The sequence below is a fragment of the Lonchura striata genome, chromosome 24, assembly GCF_046129695.1.
Source record: "Lonchura striata isolate bLonStr1 chromosome 24, bLonStr1.mat, whole genome shotgun sequence".
In the NCBI taxonomy this organism is placed as follows: Eukaryota; Metazoa; Chordata; class Aves; order Passeriformes; family Estrildidae; genus Lonchura; species Lonchura striata.
The window spans coordinates 8212913-8236285 of NC_134626.1; the positions used below are offsets into that span (position 1 = coordinate 8212913).

The 23373-nt window shown below is 46.2% G+C and overlaps 1 protein-coding gene across 1 annotated transcript in view; it reads right to left on the reverse strand.

Moving 5' to 3' along the window:
- The window catches only part of ZBTB40 (zinc finger and BTB domain containing 40), a 42039-nt gene that overhangs the window by 17104 nt on the left and 1562 nt on the right, over positions 1-23373 (reverse strand). Inside the window, 12 exon segments of the mRNA XM_077788085.1 lie at positions 1788-1860; positions 1862-1919; positions 3681-3856; positions 4341-4493; positions 7124-7213; positions 7215-7303; positions 15365-15408; positions 15411-15506; positions 16008-16233; positions 21512-21645; positions 22242-22314; positions 22316-22919. Coding sequence (XP_077644211.1) covers positions 1788-1860; positions 1862-1919; positions 3681-3856; positions 4341-4493; positions 7124-7213; positions 7215-7303; positions 15365-15408; positions 15411-15506; positions 16008-16233; positions 21512-21645; positions 22242-22314; positions 22316-22919 — 1816 coding nt within the window.

Below are 23373 nucleotides of genomic sequence, written 5' to 3' on the forward strand. Positions count from 1 at the left end.
GGGGGACTGGGACAAGTGCCTGCAGCATCAGAAAGGGACAGAATCAATGGCAGATAAGAAAGAGTCACCCTTTCCCTAGAAATCAAAGCCATGACCAGGTGAAAATGCCAGCTGGATTGGTGGCAGCTCTTGGTACAGCTAGAAGAGAGGACGTAGATCTGAACTGGGAATGAATACTGGATTTGCAGCATAGGACCTCTCTCAGGAGACCTGAGGCAAGGAATGGGAATGGAGCATGTGCTGTCATCCTTCAAGCCCTACAACTACAGCTGTCATCATGTGTGGAATATAGGTAAAACCTTATAAAATAAAGGCTTTGTTACCCTTGTAAAATCACAGCTCAGGCCTGCTACTTTGGCTAAGCAGAAGGGGACTATGGGAAAGTGACTCAGCTGAATTGGAGGTAGAAAAACAAGTTATATAACCATTATGTGCTCACACAGTGGTTTACAGTGGCTGGTTGAATTATATCTGTTATACTTCAATGGAATGTAACTGATAATGTCCTAACTGTGTAAAAAGGCCTGGTTTTTCCAATGAAGCAGCTCTCCTTTGCACCTGCCTGGGGACTCTGCGTCATGTTGCTTTGTACAATCAAAATCCTTGGTTTCTTCTACCTATTGCCCTGCTCCCAGTCACCCACTCCCACCTTCCACTCCAGCAGCACTTCCTCACTGCTCCAGACCATAGGCAGGCCAACAAGACCTGCCCCCAGCACATGGGGGACAGGCTTTGCCTGTCCCTGCTACCCATGAAATGATGGCAAGTCTCAAAGCACAAGACTTGTGCTCATTCATAAAGACCAGTGGCCTTGACCCAAATTTGCAGATAAAGTAATCAAATCTTCTATCCCTAAAAAACCCCAACACATTAACAGCAAACTGCTTTTTGTTCTAACTCCCCAGCAATCTGATGGCATTTTCACACTGCTTATCAGCTAAGCAGCTCTGGCACCATGAGAAAATAGGAATGGATTGAGCCTGTACTTGGCTAAAAACCACACTGTGCACATCCCAGAGGATTCTGCAGTCCAAATAATCGGGATATGCTGGCAAACAGATGAAAATATATGTAAGCAAACAGAATAAGCAAGTCACATTTGCACCCTTTCCAGGAAAACACACACCTGCAATTTCCTTCCTGACCCTCTGGTATCCCTGTCATTAAAGCACCAAATTCAGTTAAGCATTTTTCCTTCAAATGATGGATGCAAAGTTACAATTGGGCTCAGCTGGAAAGCTCAGGGTAGGACTTACCTGTGGTTATTGTTCTGCATTTTTTTCTGGAGTTAAAAAATTGCTATCTGTATCTGTATTGTCCATAACTTTGCCAAACTAGTATAGCATGCAACACTGTCCTACTGCTGTCAGACCATAATAGGGGGGTATTCATCTGTAAAGTGCATACAGAGCAAGACCAAATCAAAGCATTCTAAGAAAATTAACTCAGAAAATAGTCTGGGACTACAAACTGCATTGTCATGGTCATCTTTGCACTAGACGAGTGTGCTCTGTCATGACCTTTCCTCCGCATAACTAATCTGAATCTGCCTTCCGTCAGCTTAAGGCCATTTGGCCTGGTCTTGTCACTCCTTGCCTGTAAAAGAAGTCCCTCTCCAGCCTTTCTGTACGCCCTCATTTATATAAAACACCCAATAAAATATCCAGATACTCTCACTTCAGCAAAGGGGCACTTCCAACTTCAGATGGCTTCCCTAGCTTAAGCAATGACCCTTGATCTTAGGGCACCTTGGGACCTGTCCACCCTTTGAGAACATCCCATCATACCTCTTTCACTGCTTCCCTGAGCCCTGCTTCCCCCAAAGCCGAGCCCTTCAGGTCCTCTCTTTGCTGGATGCCCTGAAGATCAGCTTGCCATGCGCAGAATGATCTCAGTGGCTGTGCTCTCACTGATGGACACTGAAGGTGAAAATAAAAAGCAAAGGTATTAAGAACGCACAAACCCAAGAAGAACCTGAAGCTGACCTGTTAACAGGAATGATTTCTGCATGGCACAGAAAACAGCAAACTACCACATTCAAGCTTTGGCTGTACTAATTGCAGCACTGACATCCAGCATGAGGTCCTTGCAGACCTCCCTTCTCACTGCTTGTCCAACTTCAGGCAAGAAGACCAGGTTTTCCAAGATATATTGCTAAAAGAGACAGTGACAACTTCAAGAGGCAAGGCATGGTTCTCCCAAGACTCAGGATTTCTTCTTTCCCTAGTTATAGAGATTCCAACTTCTGCAGAGAACAGGCATTCCTAGGCACAATTTGCCTCATCTGAGGACCAACACAGGGCCAACACACAAAGTCAGGCTCTGCTGCAGAGACCACCAAACTGACTACTCCTCACACTTGTGTGAGAGTTTGACAACAATTTAGAGGTACAAACACAGTTTAGGTTTTAAACCAGGAAAACTGAAAGCCAAGGCTATGGGGAGGGCAGGATGGTTGCTGCACAGATGCCAGAGCTCACCTCTAGGTCAGAGGTGGCTCCGTGTGATGGAAAAGTCTCTCCTCCCACCCGAGCTTCCAAAGAAAGGTTCAGCAGTCTCTGTTGTTTGGTCTCAAGGCAGTTTATTGTAAGTTATCTAAAAGATTTTCTTCTGGGGCTGCTGTGGTTTGCTCACAGCTCAGGCAGAGGCACACACACACCCTGACATCCTCTCTGACCCCGACTGCTTCTTCTCTCCCACCCAGGGCTGCTGCTGTCTTTTATATGGTACATTACGTGTTACATGGTTACAGTTTTCCCCAGTGCCTATTACCTATATTAAATGGTGCTTTTCTATCTTTTATATGTACATTACGTGTTACATGTTTACAGTTTTTCCCCAATGCCTATTACCTATATTAAATGGTGCTTTTCTATCTTTTATATGGTACATTACGTGTTACATGGTTACAGTTTTCCCCAGTGCCTATTACCTATATTAAATGGTGCTTTTCTATCTTTTATATGTACATTACGTGTTACATGTTTACAGTTTTTCCCCAATGCCTATTACCTATATTAAATGGTGCTTTTCTACTTTAAACCAATCTGTGAGTGCCAACATCACCAAGAACATGGAGGTAAGGAAGAAGAAAGCGGGAGGACAGGACAGGCCCAAATCCCAAATCCAGCTTAAAACCTCTGACCCCCATGTACAAAACTAAACCCCCCCTGTACAGCACTCAAAAATTCTTCCCTTTACTTTGTGACTACTTCTACTATAATATCTAAACTTTTGTGACTTCTTGTACTTCCTGCAAGGTTGGTAAATCATTCCATGGTTCAAATCCAAAATCACAGCTGTTCCCAGCTGCCTGCCAGGGTCTCAAATGCTTCTGACCTGGGCCTGGAACCTCCAAAAATGTCTGAGGGACATTTTGAGTTCCGACACACAGAGACGTCCGATGAGCCCTGGGCTCTCAAACTGATGTGCCTCCAGCTGACTGTTACCACAGAACGGTGGCCAGCTCTCAAAGGTTTGCTCATTATAAAACCTGCACAGAGCCACAAGCAAAGCAGCTGTGTTTTCCAAAGTCCTTTTCCAGCTATAATTGCTTCACCAAGGACATGGGTGTTGAGAGCCACTGGAAGAAAAGAGGCTACTGGCCAGGGAGGGATGAGGTGTTAGAAAGCAACTGCTGCCAGCAGCAGGACAAACTCAGGGAAAGAGTAGGAGAACACTTGTGAAGAAGAAAAATTACGAGCTGGGTTGTTTCTAGATATCCTTCATTAATAGTTTTGGGGATGCAGATTTCTGCACAGCCATTAGCAGCTGCCAAACAGCAGAGACAGACAAGGACTGCTGCTCCAGCTCTGCCAACACAAGGAAGGTGAAACCACCAGCTCCTGCTTACAACCTGCTCCATCACCTTGGAGAGACCCTCGGGGAGGCACTAATATGACTCCCACCCACCTGGCTCATGCATCACACTCAGACACAGAATCCCCCAGAACTACAGAATATCCTGACTTGAAAGGAACAAGAGCATGACCAAGGCTCATCTAGACCCAGCCTGCCCTTGCTCCTACCTGCTACAGACCTGGCTCACAGTGGTGAAGTGGTGACCACTTTGAACCTCAACATATCAGCCATTCCCTCAGCTTGCTGTGAACAAGCATCTCTCCTTAGAGCCCAAATCAGCCACTCTTAGTTGCTAATTTTCAGCTTCATATACATTACCCTGCCTCACTCCCACTACAGAATACTAAAAAATCATTAAACCAAGTCCTGCTGGAGGACTGCCCCAAACCCAGAATGGCAAGTAGTAAATCAAGTCTTTAAGAATTCCAGTATTTCCCCCCAGATGGGGATGAAAACTCTGTATCTGCTTGCACAAGTGCAGGAGCCCGTTCATCTCTGTCTCTGCAGGAGCCAGGCTCCATGCAGCAGAGATGCCCGGCAGCAGCACCTGAGTGTCCCTCAGGAGCTCCATAAAGTTCTCTCAGTATTGTCACAACAGTTTGGCCCTATAATCCTCTGGGTTCCATTTGCCCGAATTCAGTGAATGGAAAAAGGAACACCTCAGCTTGCAGCATCTTCCCAAAGTGTCACCCTGATTTTTTAATATTTTCTAAAGCCTTCTCAGTTTACATTCTTGTAGCAAATTTTCTCACACAACTTTCTGTAAATAACCTAATGTTTTGCATTCCTTCATAGAGACAGAGAAATTTGAGGGACTGGTAGTTTGTCCAGTGTCATTGGAGAGGGGGCACATTCACCCTCCAATCCACTGTCACCTTTGGAAAACTATAAATGCTAGAGTCAAATTAGTCTCTTTATCGTGACAATAACAGTGACTGTGTTGTGCTTTCTCGTGTCCTCTAGTGACACAAAGGGCTTCAAAGGTAGGGGAGACAGGAAAGGCCCAGGAACCCAGTCCTCCCTAGGTCACTAACGCTCAGGGCTTTGTGCTCGGCACACCCAGATTCATCTTCAAGAAGAGGATGAACATGACAAATGCAGAGACCATACAGAATATCTTCTATCCCCACGCGCAAACAGAAATGCATCTTTGGCACGCAAATGTCTCCTGAGTATCAGTCCCAGTCTGAGCCCAGAGAAAAAATTGTCAGTGTTCATCAGATGAACATGTTGCCATATCTGTGAAGGCAACACTGCCAACACCTCAAGATGTTTACCAGCCTCTTCTGATACCCTGGAATTACAAAGACTCCATTACTGACTCTTAACTAGAGTTTCATTTTAGGAGGTCTGTAAGTCAGTGTTTGATCCACTCGACTGAGAAGGAGCTCAGAAATGCCCTGGCTCATGTCCCTCTCATGACCTTGTATGACTATCAAACACAACAACATTTAACACTCAGGTGGTCCAAGGTAATCAAGAACTCAGTGGGCTGAGTTGCCCTTGGTGAAAATGTTAAAGGAACACAAACCAGACTTGCAATTGCAGAGCAGCTGTAGTATCTTCTTCTCACTCTTACACCAAATAAATGCAGCTTTAACCTTACTCCTTTCTCCTATCTAATTCTAAGCTTGATCTGCTGAATTTGCCTTAATGAATCAGAAAAATAATGACTCCCCAACCCCTTAAAGACACCTCAGCATCAGGACATGATAGACTAAGTCAGGAAGAGGAACAGTGTTTATCCAGGATAATGAAGAGACTTGGGAAAAATCTACTGTGTCCCAAAAGTAATCTAGGATTGTTCTTGTCACTTGATAAATAAAACTGGAAATTGGCAAATATATTAATCTGAAAAAGATTTTTTCACCATTACAGTTACTAAGTTGAAGAAGATACACAGTTATACTTCAGTGGGAGAAACCAAACTGCAAACCTTCATCCCAGATATCCATGCATGATTTTTGTGCTTGTGTCTTTTAATCATTCTGGTTTGGTATCAACCAGAACAATCCATCATTCTCACAGCACTACATGGGAGAAAAGCAGGAAGCACAGCTTGGGAAATAAAGGTAAAGTCTCTGGGACTCAGAAAATACACAGTGCCATGTAGAGAAGAGAAAACTCCCTGGGATGGGAAGGAAGCAATAGCAGGCTCAGGGGATATTCAGTGGAAGATTCTGAGCTACTATGAACAGCTCCCTGAAAAAAGACTTCTTGGAGACATCAATCTGATTCCCAGCAAAACTGAGGGAAATTCACAGATGAAATATTTTCCTTCTTCTCCCATCAGAATGCTTCTGATTTTATGACAAAATTGAGTTGTTATGAATGCCCTCACTGCTCTGCCACCATGCCAAGGTGATCTCAAGAACCAGCACATACCATGTGCCACAGTACAGGACCTCCTGCTCCCCATTAGCTGGACAGCATGGGACACCAAAGGTACCACCAGTTAATTCATCAGTTGCCAGCGGACTCAAATCATCCCCTCCCTCTTCATTTTCATTGTAAGAAATATCTGTGCTTCTGTTTGTTCGAGCTGCAATTTAAGGAAACTCAGTTCTGTGTAATTAAGTAATGCTCCTCCTTGGAATGGGTATTACCATGAGATAATTAACCATGCTGGGAATCTGGTTTTGAGAAAGCAATCGTGCTTAACAAATGACAAAGCCAAGTGCCTGTTGGGAATGTATGCTACAGAGGAAATTATCAGCATTATGAGTGCAGTTTTGCTTTCTATTAAATCCTCATTTACATTTCACTGCATGTTAATTTAGTTTTAAATTTTATATGACTTCAGAGTCTCTTGATCTCAATTGTTCAGGGTGCGCCTAAACCTATCTAAACTTGGAAGGTTGTCCCATAGGCAAAACACGGGGGCTCCTGAGTCCCTGAGCCATCACAGGCAGAGAGCAAACAATAAAATCTCACCAAAATGAGTAAGAGGAGTGGCCTGGCCATCCAACAGAATGATGTGTAATGGGGACACTAAGTGTAGGATTTCCATCAGCACACTGCTCCACACAGGGGACCATGAGTCAGTGACCAACACAAGCAGAAATGCTACTTGGATCAAGGAAAGAAGCACAGCCCAAATAAATTTTTCCCCCATCTTCCTCAATCACAAGGAATTCCAAGTAAGACACTGTATTTAACATCAAGACATCTCCAGTTTAGGGGATTTTTTAGGTATTTGTTTTCAAAGGCAGTCGCTACCATACAGTAAAGTTACCAATGGAAGCTTAGCTTACTCATACCTTTACCATCAGAGATGTTTAAACTTGCCACCAAGTTGTCTGGCAGAAGCTGGAGTCCAGGGAAGTATCCTTTCACAGCCCCCAGAAGTTTCCACTTTCAGGGTCTTCACTTCATCCACCTTCCTGAGCATATTGCCCATGGCTTCCCTCTGAGAGCTGCCTTCACAGCAATCCAAAGCTACCTGTAACAAAGAAACAGCCACAAAACTCTGACAGCTTCCTACAAACTCTTAGATTTGAACACAGATCAGAAAAACAGCAAGAGTACCACAATACTGCACTACCCACTGCTTACACAATTTAACTGGAAGGGGTTGTAGGGTGGCAGTTACAGGAACACCAAAACATGGTCAAGGTGTAACAGACATGTCACCTTGAAAACAAACCTAGTGGGTTCTTCCACCAAGTCCAGCTCTTGGAAGTGGCTGACTAGCAAAAACTACTTTAAAAAAAAAAATTGACTTAAAGAGACTGTTAAAAACATTTCACATAATATTTTTAGCAAATACTTTTTAAAACTGTCAGTCTCGTTTCCCCAAAAATTGATGGCCAGAAGAAAATACTCTTATTATTTAAATAAGCACCTATTAACTGAACTATTATTTCTGTGACAAGGCCACGCGAAACATCTCTTATGTGAGATGCCACCATGGTAGTCTGGAAAAGCTCTAGGATGCCAGTAAAATACCTGCAAGGCTCCTACAAGGGAGAAGCACTTGCAAATACAGGGTGACCTCCTTTCCACTATCACTGTGCTCCTGAGCAGAACCTCTCTGTAGAGGCACCAGCCCAGTTCCCTGGTGTCAATAAGCACTACAGAGTCCTGCCAATAAAATTATTAAGATCCATCCTGAAACTAGGTACATTTTTGCTCCCTTTCTCCTGGCTGGTAAACTCTTCCACAGCCTCAGTCCCCTGCTGATTTTTCTAATTTTCAGCTGAAATTTATTCATGGACAGTGTATGTCTGTTTGTTCATGTGCCAATATTACCTTTTCGCGTTAAAAGCCTTTTAAATTATCTGAGGCGTTTACCCTACCTTTCCTCTTTGATTTCATTACAAGAGCATGATCATATTCCCTCTCTGTCTTCATTCCCCTCGTCTAAATAAGGCAGCTCCTCTTATAAAACAGCTTCTACACTCCCCTGGACTTCCCACTGCAGTTCTGTCAAGTTTCAGTGTGAATTCACCTTTTTTGAATCAGACTGGAGCAGAAACTTTGGGTGAGGTCTTAACTCTTAGTTCTTATTACTGCACCCAACACACACCCTTCACTTCATACCACCACATCGGTCAGTTCTCACTACTCAGTTCCTCAGCCATGGAACTCATATAATCATAGAATCATTTAGGCTGGAAAAGCCCTCCAGGATCATCAAGATCATCTATCAATAGCACCACTACCATGTTCACCTTTAACCCCTGTCTTTTAAACCTCTCTAGGGATGGTGACTCCACGATCCCTGCCTTGGGCAGCCTATGCCAGTGTTTGATAACCTTCACAGTGAATAAATTTTTCCTAACATCCAGTGTAAACCTCTCCTGGCACAACTTGAGGCTATTTTATCTTATCCTGTTACTTGCTACATGGGAGAAGAAACCAACTCCGACCTGGCTTGGACCTCCTTTCAGGGAGTTATAGAGAGTGGGAAGGTCCTTCCTGAGCCTCCTTTTCTCCAGGCTGAGCTGCCCCAGCTCCCTCAGCCACTCCTTGTGCTCCTTTTCTGTACACTTCAGCTCGTCAGTGACTTTTTTGTCATGAGGGGCCCAAAATTGAGCACAGTTCCTTCTTCTCTCTCTTGCACATCCTCCTCTGTGTGGACAAAAGATTTTGATTGTGCTCATCATCAAGATTTGCTAAACATGCCTTGGTATTTTTGTGTCCATAACATAAGTGTTAATATTAAGTATGTTCCAAGAATACCAATAGTGACCTTGCTACAAGTTGTGAGTCCTGCCTTCAGCACAACCTATCATTGTCTCCCAAAGAAATGCATCCTTTTTAGTATCCCTGTTTCCCCTAGAATAACAACTTCCTCACATGAAATTCAAATTATTTGCTCTAGATCTAGACCAAGGCAGGAAAATAACCCCATTTTTATCTCATCAAATAAAGAAACCAGGTCAAGCAGAAGCAATTCGGTGAAGACCTGAGAGGGACAAATCTGATTTTTATTTATGCCTCAACATACGTTATGTTCTTAAAGTGGCTTTATATGTGCTTGCAACCCTGTCCCCAGGAAGGCTTCGCCTGGCAGTCAAGCAAGGCAGAGAAAGCCTCCACGGTTGGACCGTGAGTGATACACACATCCCCACGCCCCGTCACTTTGCCAGCGGGACAAATGCCCGGATGCCGGCCAAGAATTCCCAGGAAATGAGACTGTGGGAGGCACGTGAGCACACAAAAGCAGCTAACTGCAACACAACAGGACCCATTTCTTCTTTGGGTACCTTGGGGGGAGCGGGCGCTGGCCTGTAGGGTCCGCTCAACCCTTCTCCCTCCTCCTCGCCTTTTCGTCCCCGTGGTCCTGCTTCCCTGCTTCACCGCAAAACCAGCTTGTCACCGCCACGCCCTCGGTCTCTGCTGCCTCCGCACTGAAGCAGGCGCTGCTGCGGCCGGCTGCCCTCGTGCTTCCCGGGCACAGCCGCCGCCGGCCGCAGCACGAGTCTGCCCGCACCCAGCCGTGTTCGCTGTCGCCGGGTTCGCTGCCGCCCGCCGGGCCCCCAGCACCGCCCGCATCACCGCCCCGCCCGCATCACCGCCCCCAGCACCGCCCGCATCACCGCCCCGCCCGCATCACCGCCCGTATCACCGCCCGCATCACCGCCCCGCCCGCAGCACCGCCCGTATCACCGCCCGCATCACCGCCCCGCCCGCATCACCGCACCGCATCACCGTCCGCATCACCGCCCGCAGCACCGCCCGCATCACCGCCCCGCCCGCAGCACCGCCCCGCCCGCATCACCGCCCGCATCACCGCCCCACCCGCAGCACCGCCCGCATCACCGCCCGCAGCACCGCCCGCATCACCGCCCCGCCCGCAGCACCGCACCGCAGCACCGCCCGCATCACCGCCCGCATCACCGCCCCGACCCCCAACACTCGCGGCTGCCCCAGGGCCGCGCCCCTGGCCGCAGCAGCCCGCACCCCCGACCTAAAGAACACGCACTCTGCTACTGTTCGGAAATGATGCCCAGCCCACCAGAGGAGCTACGGAGACGCAAGGCGGTTCACAGCACACACGCTTTGCCTGCTAAGCTGATGCCGACAGACCACCGGGGTTATTGTGGTAACGGTGTCCCTGTCTGCTTTCGACTTCTCTCTTATGCCCTCTCTGTTCCTTTTCCTATCCCCCTTAGTAGGAACACTTAACCGTTTTTATGAATAAACAGTTCTCAGATATACTGTTGTATTTGCACTTTATTTTCGTTCAAGAAATCCATTAGAAGAATCCTCCCCGTTTTATAGCAGAACACGACGACATCCTTTACTGCATTTTCTCTTTTTTTTCCTTACAACTTTCACTTAGATGTGCTCTCCTGCTTGTCCCAAAGAGCTCAGATCACTGCCTTTCTCTCCAAAATGTCTGGTCCTGCTCATCAACTGTCGGGACCACTCTCAACTTGGAGAACAATAAGTAAGATGTCTTCTGTTACTTGCATGGCACAGGGGTCAGTTCTTCCCATCTGTTCACAGAATCACAGAATAGTTATGGCCGGAAGTGACCTCTGGAGATCATTTAGTTCAACCCCCCTGCCATGGAAGGATCACCCACAGCAGGTGACACAGTAACTCATCCACAGGCATTTGGATTGTCTCCAGAGAGGGAGACTCCACACCGTCCCTGGGCAGCCTGTTCCAGTTGTCTGCCACCCTCAATGAAAATAAGTTGTTCCTCATGTTGAGGTGGAGTTTCTTATGTTTTATTTTATGGCCATTGCTTCTTGTCCTGTCACTGGGCACCACTAAACAGTCTGGCACCATCCTCTTGGCACCTCCCTTTGAGATATTTCTATGCATTAATGATCTGTTCTCAGTCTTGTCCAGACTATCCATGTCCAGCTCCCAGTCTCTCCTTGAAAAAGAAATGCTGCAGGCCACTCCTCACCTTTGTAACTTCTGCTGGAACCTCTCCAGTAGCCCCTTTTCCTTCTTGGGCAGAACTGGACACAGCACTCCATGTGTTCCTCACCAGGGACAAGTGGAAGGGGCAGGGTGGCCTCCCTTGACTTCCTGATGCCCTCCAGGATCCCACTGGCCTTCCTGGTTGAGAGGACACACTACCAGCTCATGGACAGCTTGTCACCAAGATTCCCAGGGCCTTTTCAGCAGAGCTGTTCTCCACTAATTCAGCCCCCAAGCTGTTCTGGTACTGGGCATTATCCTACCCCAGGTGCAGGACCCTACACTTGCCCTTACTGAACCTAATTTGGTTTCTCTCCACCCAGTTTTCCAGCCTATCAAGGTCCTGCTGAATGGCAGCTCAGCCTTCAGGTATATCAGTCACTCCCTCCAGTTCTGTATCATTACCAAACCTGCTCAGGGCCCAGAATTCTATCCCTTCGTCCAGAGCATTGATAAATAAGTTGAATAAGTATTGATCCCTGGGGAATGCCACTCACTACAGACCCCCCAGCTGGATTCTATTCCACTCTTCACAATCCTCTGCCATTCTGCCAGTTCTTTGATCCATCTCACTGTCCATTTATCTAACCCACATTGCCTGAGCATACCTATGAGGATGTTGTGGGAGACCATATCAAAAGCCTCGATGAAGCTGAGGTAGACACCATCCAGCACTCTCCCCTCATCAACCCATCCTGCCATGCCATCATAGAAGGTTTTCAGATTGGTCCTAATGGGTTGTTGAGGGATGTCATTTGAGTTGTGATTTTTCTTCACCTGCAGGAAATTTCTGTTTCTGTGTTTCTCCTGGATCAGGCTCCAGTCTAAGCCATGAATTTGCAGGTCATCTCCTCTCCTTATTCTTTTTCTTGGTCAGACAATATCTGCTGTGATGCCCAGCAGCCTGATGTGCCACAAGCCTCTCCATAGCTCCACAGTACGTTTGTTTGCCTGACAGACATTTCAGCCATTCCCAGAACATCCTAAAGTTCTTCCTCAAGTTATTCACTCATGTCTATAACCTCTCATATAAGATCTTCTCTCTCATTCAGGATACAACTTCAGACAGTTCCCCTACCTTAAACATAAAAGAAACGAATCCAACAGCTCCTCCTTCGCTCTAATGAGCACCTGAACTCCTTAATTAGTTTCTCTCATTTCTGAAGATCTTTCCTTTTATAGACCAAACTCTGCTAGTGAACCTGCTGATGTATTTTCCCTTTCAATTCACACCAACCTGCCTCTAGATCCCCTAGTCTGAAGTCCTCTTCTGAGAAAACACAAGAAGAGGTACAAGAGCAGCATCCTTTGGGGAGCTCCTGCTGTAACCTACCACTGCTGCCAAGCAGAGGAGATGTCCCTGGTAGTGGGAGACGCAGTGGTGACATTTTAAGACTTATTTTGACACCACCAGGTGACAAAATTAGAAAGGATGCCCCCATCCTGGTTGCAGTAGGATTTTTCCATTCCCAGTGTACCCAGTTAAGATTCCTGCAGTGGCCAACAACTTGCTTGTATTATCCCTAATACCTGTCTGAGCTCTGAAGCAGCTTGGTTTGAGCATCAAGGTCTGCAGGCACTGGAGACAAAAGGGAGAGAAGCCACATAGCTCAGAATACCCAGGTGCCTTCTAGAAGAGAGCCTAAACGGAAGGAAAGGGCTGATGGTTCTACTACCTACTCTGATTTTCTGGGTTCAGTGCTGTATTGTGGACTGATCACTCTGAACTCTGAAACAACCTAAGTGGTGTGGTGCACCATGCAGGAGAAGTTACCCACTCTTCCTCTGTATCCGCTTCATTTCTCTTAAGTGATAACCTGTATCCAAATCCTTCCTCCACCCCATCCCAATTACAGAAACACCAAAAAAGCCACAGAAGTTAATCACTCAAAAAAGAGAAAGGCTAGATGCAAAAGTTATCCAGGAAAAAACAGAGATTTACAAAGAGGCTTCACAAAACATCAAGTACTGGTTTTCCAGCAAAGAAAATCAAACTTGCTCCATTGCACAGGTCGGATCAGTTACAGAAAGAACCCAGTTGCCATGAAAAAAGGCTGTTCTATGAGACACTCATACTTGTCTTGCTGAATAAGTGTGTAGCTAATGATGCAGTGACAGTGAGAAGAAAAAGGAAAGCTTCATCTTTATGAACCTTTGGAGAGCTAGATCCCATCCCTCCCAGCCCAGAGCTCCAGTGCAACACTGGATGAACCAGATAAGACAAAAGCTTCAGAGGTGGCTGATAATTCCATGTTTGTTTTCCCAGTCCTACACCTGAAACACCACGGATCCCACCTGCATACATGCCATGGGCCCATCATTTTAATCAGTTTAATTTCTGGAATAATTAAACACTTCCCCACTTTCTGGGGGAGAAAGAGTGGAGTTAAACAAATAAACCCCTCCAAGGTCAGTCTACATTTGGCAATTTCTCTCTTGTTTTCTTGTGCCACAGCAGGACAGAGCTCTGCCCACCGCCTCACTGGAGTGCTCCCCAAATAGATCTGTCATTTGATAGAAACTGTGGGCTGAAACAAGAGCACGAAGGGATCCGATACAGAGGAATAGGATTTTGTATCCAGAGCAGGGTTTGGGGGCTCTGTAGCAAACGGAGCACACAGTATCTGGTGAGGATGAAAAGAAACACTGCTCCTCCACAAACTAAGCAGGAGCTCTACAGTACATGATGATGCAGTTACAGGCTGTATCCTATTCCCAAGAACCAGAATTATGATGGCAGAATGGTTTTGGTTTATTATTAGGGTGTTGTGTTTGGTTTTTTCAATGTGAAGGGTGAAAAAGAATTGCTGAATTTTAAACACCTAATTCTATGAAGACAAAGAGAAGAGAGCAGGGAAAAGGTGAAGCCTTTAAAAGAAAGGCTGCACTGCAACACAAACAGGCATATGTGAAAAACCTAATCTTCCTACTGCTGATGAAGCTTCAGCTCCAGGCCCCCCACATGGGCCTCTGCTGACAGCCACAATGCCCCCAGCAAATGCCTACTCCTTTGCTGTACTTATACCCTGCTCTCTCCTCTTAACACCTCCATTCCAGGCTCAGCTGTGTACTTTCAGAGGCAAAAGTTCATCAGTCACCAGTCACACCCCAGTCACACCAGTCATACCCCAGCTCACAAGGGCAGGACACATGCCTCTGTTGGCAATACCTTTTTAGGCACCCTATTCCAAGCTATGTCTGTTCTTGGGGATTCTCCACGCTGGACGTGGTGAGGCACCATGGAACCTTAATTGAGGGGCTTATGAGCTGGGAAGAAGTTCTCAGCCCACCTCTTGTGGCTCTGGTCAGGCTTACTCAGAGAGAAAGCAGAGATCATTCATGCCACTGAGCACAACTTTCCACTCACCATAATCCTGTGTCAGGGGAGCTCAATGATGTGACAAACTAGGACAGGAGGTCAAGCTGTGTCCTGATCACAGCATGTGAGGGCACCCTGTAATTTCCAGCTGCACAGGGTACAGCTAGCTCCCCTCAAAGACAAAGGAAAGCAGGTTACAAACAGCATTTTGTCCTTTATGACTTCTGCAAATCAGCATACAGAGTGCAGTTGCTTACAGAAAAGGAAAGCAACAGTCCTCCCCACCAACTGTTGCCTGCAACACATAAAAAATAAAACTAAATTATTTAGTGGATGTTCTAGTCTTGTAGGCAACTGTGTGGTAAGAGTTGCAAAAATGACATAAAGCTGGGAGACAGCTGAAAGGGAAGCTGTTGACCAGGAACTGACAAGCAGGTAGCAGAGAGGTATTGGTGGTTCTGCTCAAATTTCCCCATAGAGCCTTGTCCTTGTTCCCAAAAAGGCTTTTTCAGGGTATGAGGAGTACCAGGTACCTCCTCTGGCCCAGGCTCCCATTGCAGGGGTAGTCTGACAGTGATCCTGATCTCCCATTGCCTTCACTGCTCAGTTTTCACTATTCCCACAGTCCAGCACAGAAGGACCTGAGACCACACATATGTGCAGTTGATGCTATGCAGAAGGCAGGTGGAAGTGCCAGGTGAGGCTTGCCCATCATCTGGTAAAACATGTATGATGCTACCTTGAAGACACACACACCCCACCCTGTCCACACAATTTGCCTATTTCAGATTTTTTTACCCGCTTTTCTAAGGCAGTCAGGAATCCCTCTTCTGCTGCCTCCAAAACTCTGTCATGGGGCTCAGCTGTGTCACGCTCTGCATCAGCTCCTCCCTGCAGCACAGCAAGTGAGCACTCAGCATCGCTTCTTCGGCTATGCTCTCTGCGGGGAAAAAGATTCAGAAACACAAGACAAGAAATAAGTCAGTGTGAAGAAACTGACAGGTTCCTGAAGTAAGGGAGACTCTCTGAAAGATCTAAGTGAATAGCAAAGCTCATCCCAAGCACAAGCAGCAGAGGAAAATCACTTTACTATTCTCTTTAAACTCAGTGAAAGGAAAATGTCTCGTTTATCTAATAGAGCACAAAGCCATAAAGCAAGCTGGAAGTTAACACCAGGTTTGCAAGGCCACTGTTTTGTGTCAAACTCGAGTAAAAAAGAAGTTTTCAATCCCAAGCCTCAGCTGCACTCACACTGGCTGCCAGCCATTAATCCAGCCCTCCAGGCAGCAGTAAGGAGAGCCCGGCACAGCCACACCTCCTGCTACAGGCAGAAATGCTGCAGGATCTCGGCCAGCACATGATAAACCTCCCACATCCGGATACAGGGTTGCTCTGTAAGGTCATCCACTCACTTTGCCTGAGGTGGCACCCAATTTCCTACCTGCTTGCTGTGGGGCTTCTCCGCTGCCCGGTTCCCTCTCCAGCAAAGCCACTCTCAGCTCAGGATTTGTGTCCTGAAACAGCTTCAGAAAAGACACGAGGGTCTGAGTGTCCAGGGGCCAAGCATCCCGAGTGTCACTATCCTGAGTGTGAGCATCCTTAACTTTGCCCAGCAGCTTCTTGAACACTGAATGTTCTTCTGCCTTGCCCAGACAGGCATCCAGAGCCTACAGCAGAACAGAAATGCAGGAAAGTTTACAGAGCAGAGTCAACTGCCCTATACAGACAGATACAACAAGAAGAACCCTGGAGTTTAGGTCAGGGGACAAAAAAATTAAACGGAAAAAAAAATAACCACCCAGACACACACCACTGAATGCAAACTCTGGTGTGTCACCACCCACCCTGGGAAGCAGGACAACAAGCCCTGCTGCCAGCCCTTATCCATACAGCAAATCCCACAAACTGGAGCAGCTTCCAGCACCAAATGTTTCCTCATGTCCAACTAGACAAAGACCACTAAGTGTAAAAGACCTGATAAAGCATGAATTTAACACTGCTACTTTGGAAGGCAAAGCTAGGGTATTTCAAGTGGAACTTTCAGGAATCTCCATTCTTAATCACAATAGAATTCTGTCTCCTAGAGAAAACTCTGGAGAGAAGACACACAAACTCTGAATGCCATGGGCTCTCAGCAGACCTGGCAATGAAACCCAGAGCTCCAAAATCTACTTCAGTGATCTGAAACAGCAAGCAGAGGCAGATGTGCTTGTACAGATATGGAAATAAAAGGCAAAGAAATAAGCTGGAACTCTTACTCCCATTTCCCCAGAGTCCTTTAATGCTGTAAATATTGCCCCTGAAAACACATGCTTCCCAGCTCTCCAGGAGAGATGCCAGCGTTTTGCAGCAGGCAGCCTTCATTGGAGACTCCAGGGATTTGATAAAGGTACCTTTGAAGTGGGAAGTTCAGCTCTGCTCCAGGGAGAACGGCCATTTTCTGCTGTCATTGTCATTTTTATTCTGATGATAAAAAGGCTGTATGCAATTGCTTGGGGCCGCACCAGGGGCTGGACTGGCTTTTCCTAGCAGATGTAAATGCTCACACATTAGGGCAGCTCGGCAGTGCAATGACCTATTGCAGAGGGAAAACTGCAGCAGTCCCAGCTCTTCCCACTCACAGCAGTTTGCCTGCCGAACAGAGCGTGGACGTGAAGGGCTCTGGTGTAATGAAAACGCAGATGTGCTGAAGAACAAATACAAAGGTATTTTTTACATGCAAACAATAATTTGTAATGAGACTTGATAACCAGATCATGTTTGTTCTCAAGGTTTATGTGCCTGGCCCCTTCCAGATCAAAATGAGCATGTAAAACACAAAATATCTCCAATCTCACCACCTTAAAGTTGTTCAGATCCTGCCAAATTCATGTTTGCACTAATATGGATGAAAAGTAACTTGCATTGTTGCAATATATTTTTCAATTTTAAGGGTTTTTAATTAAAATCAGAATAGCATTGCTACCCAGAGCCCCAGGTTAACATCCCTTCCTCAGCACATGGATTTGGTTAATAGAACTGAGTTTTCAATAACTGAAATATTCTGCTATTTATAGGCTCTTTCCAGAAGACATTTCCTTTGACACTTTGCTCAGTGGGAGCAACAGCCTTTTAACACTGTTGTGAAAGAGCACACAGTATACTTCACACTTACATTGAAGCACTAACAATTCCCAAAGATCCTGGAAAAAAAATGGAGAAATACTGATACCAGCAGGAATCCCAGCTTCTACTTAGTCCTAATGTGCCCCCCACATTACAGCCTGATCCATCAGGCTTTCACTGCCAGGGACACTGTAAAATTCTTCATGGCCAAGTTGGCACCAATTAGCATACATCCAGCTTCCACATGCGAGGAAGAGTCTGCCTTCTGCATCGGGAAACTGCACCACCAAGACCTGGCTTATGTGTCAGAGCTGTGCCACCAAACAGATTCCATACCACTCCAGAATTCTCACCCCCACTGAGGCTATCAGTTCTGGTGGCCAAAGCACTCCCACCTCAGCACCATGGAACACATCACATACCATAGAACAGCCTTCCCAGTTAATCTCAAACATGCCTATGTCCACAGCAGCCCCATGGCAAGTTCTGAACAGGAACATGTGCAGGGTAAGGATAGATAGATCTCTGTCTCTATAGCATCTCCACATCTTCAATGTTTTTCCAGAGACTCAACCACATGCGCAAATAATGTACACACCCCCCCCCCCCCCCCCGAGCAATGTGCAGTGGCCCATAACTGAGACTAAAGAGGGACGTGAGGAGAGAGGAAAGGCACGCAGCACAGTCATTAGCCCAGCTGGCCATTAACTCTATTCTGCAGGTGGGTGAGCACAATTATGGCTTTTCATGCCTTATCCATGCTCCTGCTACCACCATGAGAGCACATCCCAGCAAAAAGCCACTTTATTGACTATTTCTGAGTGATCTCCTTCAAGCATCAGCTTTAGAGTGAATGCAAGCATCCATATCTACAAGAGATGGATTGGGAAACACATGTTCAGGGTGGCAGGAAAAGTTGACTCCCTTCAGCTCTGAGAGATACTTCAGTACACTGCAGGACTGTGGGGAAGCTTCCACAGCCATAATCATCAGTCCCCTGTAAATGCACACTGCTTTGGGTTTTGATGTACAGAAGGTGATGAAAATATAAAAAAGCAATTGGAAACCTGCAGGATTACGGACTATTTCACTGCTGGCTCTTCTGTGGCTCCATGGTTATCCAACCTTTGGAAGCTGGGCAGCACTGTTCCCTAGGCTGCTGCTGCTCACAGGGTCAGTGGCATGGACAACTGCAGGACTGGCTCCACACACCTCATCCTCAGAGAAGTCCCCTGGCTGTGACCCCACCATTAAGTCAATCAACCATCAGTCAACTATTGTATTGTGTATACAATAATCAAAGAAGAACTATGTTCATGTTTTTCCTTCAGAAACCTAAAGGGATTTTTTTTTTTCAAGCCTGCATCTGTACATGACTTTTGAGGGAGACCCCAGGAAGGCTCTTTGGAAAACACTGACCCCCTGCTTGGTCCACACAACAAGAACAAAAGCTCAGCCCAAACTTGTACAAAAATGCACCAGATCAGAGTGAAAAAAAGTTCTCTAGCTCTGCCACCATGAAAAAAAACAAAACCAAATCCTCACAAGATATCTCTCCTAATCAGGATGCAAAAGATAACAGTAGACTTCTTTCTTCTGCCTCATCCAGAAATCCCTGCAGCTGCAAATGAAAGGCGACAATGACTGGACAGGCCCACAGGCAATGGAAATGATCCACAAACACAGTGACATTTATTCTACATGGGAGAATCAATGCTCCCCCACTTCATCTGAACCTGGCAGTAGAGAGAACAAATGAGCTGTGCAATAATTTGAATTGAGTCTCTCTAAGAGAGCACAGGAAGATAAGACTTGACATCAGCAAAGCTCTTCTGCGCTTCCCTAAATTACTGCAATTTCAGTCTTGTTCTCCTTTCCAAGCAGATTTCATCTAAGCCAAAACCAAATTAGACAGGAATAGTTTATGTGAAATATACAGAGAAACTATAAAACAGAAACAACCCCAAAAATCACATCTCCCTAAACTGACATGCAATTCATCTGCATTTTTCAGTACGGGGAGCGGAACAGAATATCAAACTCAGAGAGAAGCAACAGTTCTCGCAAAAGCCAGCCCTGCCCCACAAGCCTTGTTGGGGAAAAACCCTACAACAAAATGAGTCTTCACTGGAGGCAGGAAGAAATAGGCAGGAACAGTAGAGGGGAGCAGACCAGAGTGCTGCACAGAACAACATACCATGCAGGGATGAGTTCACCAGCAAAGGAAAATAAATAGAGGCATCCAAGGCCAAATTCCACTAAAACCACCGGAGCCTGAACACCAGGACAGCCTTGGTGCCAATAGGCAGGCTGACAAAAGTCCCCAAAACTTTACTGCCCAAAATAACTGGTGCTTTCCTAGAGAGATCAGCTCCTTCCAGAAGGGTCCCAAGAGAATACTCCCGAGGAATGGGAAATCGCCCCTGTAGCAGGGCAAGCACACCCAGCAAGAATGCTTTCTACACAGAAACAGTGTCTCACCGACTTCCAGACAACTTTCACTTGCCCCAATGCACTCGAGACTTCAAACAAATGACTAGCAAAAGAATACAAAGAAAGGGAGGGGGAAAAATGAGAGAAAAAAAAAATCCATTGACATCTACTGGCACAACCTCAGCCTGTTATACATCCCAGTTTGGCTCTTTGGAGCTGAACTTGCACTTCAAGCATGACTTTAAAAATACACTGCTGTGTTTCCCCCCAAAGAAACACTAGGCTCTTGTGGGGAAAAGCTGCTCTGTGTGCTGGAAACACTCTCAGTGCTAAGGTCCACAGGTCCTGCTGGTCCCAGAAGAGCAGTAATCAGAGAGGGACAGATCTGGCTCAGCTCTTGCTTATAACAGGCTCCAGCCTGTTCTCCCACTGCCCTGGGGCTGACACTTTTCATGCTTGTCACAGCTGAAAAGTGATTTTTCAGGAAGCCTTAAAGAAAATACATTTCTTATTTATTCAGCACTTATTTATACCTGCAGAAAAATTGTCCAGCTACCACTGTGCGGTCAGACACCCAAACTGGCTCTGAGCTCTACAACCTCTCCCTTGGCTCCTGCTGTAACAGCTCATTTGGGAGCACAAAAGACCAGGAATGGATCTGTAAACCTTCACTAATGGGTCTGAAGTGGTGAAGGAACACGAAATGGCAGGAAACGGCAGTGATGGCAAAGCAATAGCAAACAAAGCTGTCGTGCAGTGCAGAAGCTGCAGCTCACCTGCCTGGGCACTCTGCCAGCACAGCTCTGCCCTGCCTCCAGCCGTACGGGGAGGCAGGAACAGGACCTGTCAGCATTGAAATGAACAGGGCTTATGCCTTTATTCGTGCTCAGCTCTTTATTAAACAGATCAGCTGGGCAAGGGGCTCGACAGGGAACTTGCCCCCACTGTTGTAGCTCTCGCAGGCAGCTGAAAAGTGAGATGTGCAGAGTCTGCTGCTGAAGTCCAGCAGCAGCTGTCCCCTTTCCTTTCCTCATAGTAACACCAGAAAATTCTTGATTCTTTGCTCTGACTTTCCACAGCCCACTCTAGTCTTGTCCTCCACAGGTTATGGCGACAGGTCAAATGTCGATCAGGGATATGTTTTCTTCTTCCTCAGCCAGCGTATTGTACCTGTCCAGCCACCTCAACTGTGTTTAGTTCTTCATTTAGGGGTGTCTTTACCCCGGCACGGAGACTCCAGGGACAGACTCTGCAGCCTTCTCCACCTTCAGCTACCCGGAAAGCTACAACAGCAGGGGTGAGATCTGTGTCTTTTTAATAAAGATCTGAACATTAATAAAGGCATAAGCCCTGTTCATTACAGGGTGAAGAAAAACTTGCATGATTTATGGAAGTAAACACACCTACCTCCTTTTGAGAGGCATCAATTTCTCTGCACTTCTCAAGACTTTTCAGCAGAACCTGGGCATCAGAAAGAGCCTCAGAGAAAACATTTTCAGATCAAACAAAGAAACCCATTTTATAGCTTTTGCTCTCTGCTGCTGTGCAAGGGAAACAAGATGAGTTATTTGCTAATTGAATGGATTCACAGAAAGCAGGATGTGATTGAAAGGCATCAGTTTGTAACCAGCACATTGGCTATAAAAGGAAAACTGTGACTTATAAATCCCTTCTGAAGACATCACACAGCCTGGAGGGAAAACCAACAGTTTATTTAACACAGTTATAAATGGAACATTTATTTTAAACTCAGTACAGCCTCTGTTTTCCTCCCATGATGAACAGGAGTTTAAAGGATAAGGTAGCATTAGCAAGCAACTCTATTCACTTGCTGTTAGACATATTGCCTAATCAGCCCTATGTCCTGCAGTCACACAGATCCCACTGCATGGCAATCACATGCCTGGGCAATAAAAGTTTTGCTCACTACAGCTCTGGCAAAGCAATGAGCATGAAGCAACTACAAAAGCCAAAGGAAGAAAATCTCTGCAAAACAGGGGGATATGCTGCTGTTGCTCCTAACCCAGGGCAAACTAAAAAAAGTAAATGGAAACTAAAAATACCCCAAAACAGGCAAATATGAGCCAATGTGTTGCAAATAAGAGGCAATGATGTGCCCAGACCCATGACATCTCACCTAAATCCCTTGATTGCCCTTTCCCCTCTGGCAGCACAGCAAGCTCCTCATCCATACAGCCACTCCATTCAGCATGGGCAGGGCTGGTCAGGGCCAGAGCCTGAATCCTCCTGGAGGGACCTGGAGTCACTCGACATGGTGTCCTGATGAACCCAGTAACATCTGCTTCCATTTCTGCTTCTATAGGGTAAAGGAGAAATGCTCTGAGTGAGGATGATAAATATTTTTTCTTCATCAGGTCTTCCAGACTGGGGCAGGTAATTAGCTTCAGCTTGGTTTCCAGATGAATCTTCCTGGCTGGAGACTCCTTTCATTACCTGGACCTGAGCAGAACAACTTATGAGATCCCTGAGGAGGTTCTTAGAACTAACAGCCACATCAAACATCTGCAGACTGTCTGCCACAGAGATAATTTCCAAGACACTGTGTTTCCCCAGTGGGAGTTTGCCACTATACATAATCTCAAATAAGAGTGGAAGCTCCTCAGTTTTACCACAGAAGCATCAATGGGAGATGGTGTCTAGCGTGCTGTCCAACACAGATTCAAACAGCAGGCTGGCAGGAACCAAAACCACCTTGTGCACTCTAAAATGCACATTCCCAATTAAGATCGTGCAGTCACAGAAGTGCTGCTCCTTGCAGAGAGTGTACAACTGGGTCAGCAGCTGCCAGCCATAACTGGGATGCTCCTACTGGCCTCCTCTTGCTTTGGTCTCCACACTGCTTTCACAAAGCCCAAATAATTAAAAGGAAATGGGTCCTGGTAGCATTTCTCTCTACAAGACAGAAAGAAATAGTAAGAAAATTACTTTTCAGTTTACATGTTTTAGAAGTCTACTATGCTTCAATTCTTTGGTTACAGCAAGGTCCTCATTCTGAACTCACACTCCTCAAATGCAGCAACTTACTCTGACACCTGAAGAGTCTATATAGTGTTTAAACCTAAATGAGTAGATATGGACTGAGTACTGAGTCCTAGGAGCTATAAAAAGGGAGTAGAGCCTCCCTGATGTGCCATACATCTCACGGAGGTGTGAGTGCCCATCAGATCAGGCACTGCAGTCTCAAGCTGTGCCTGCAGCCAGGGGCTGGAGCTGATGCTGAACTCACCAGCTGGTTTCTGAAAGGGCAG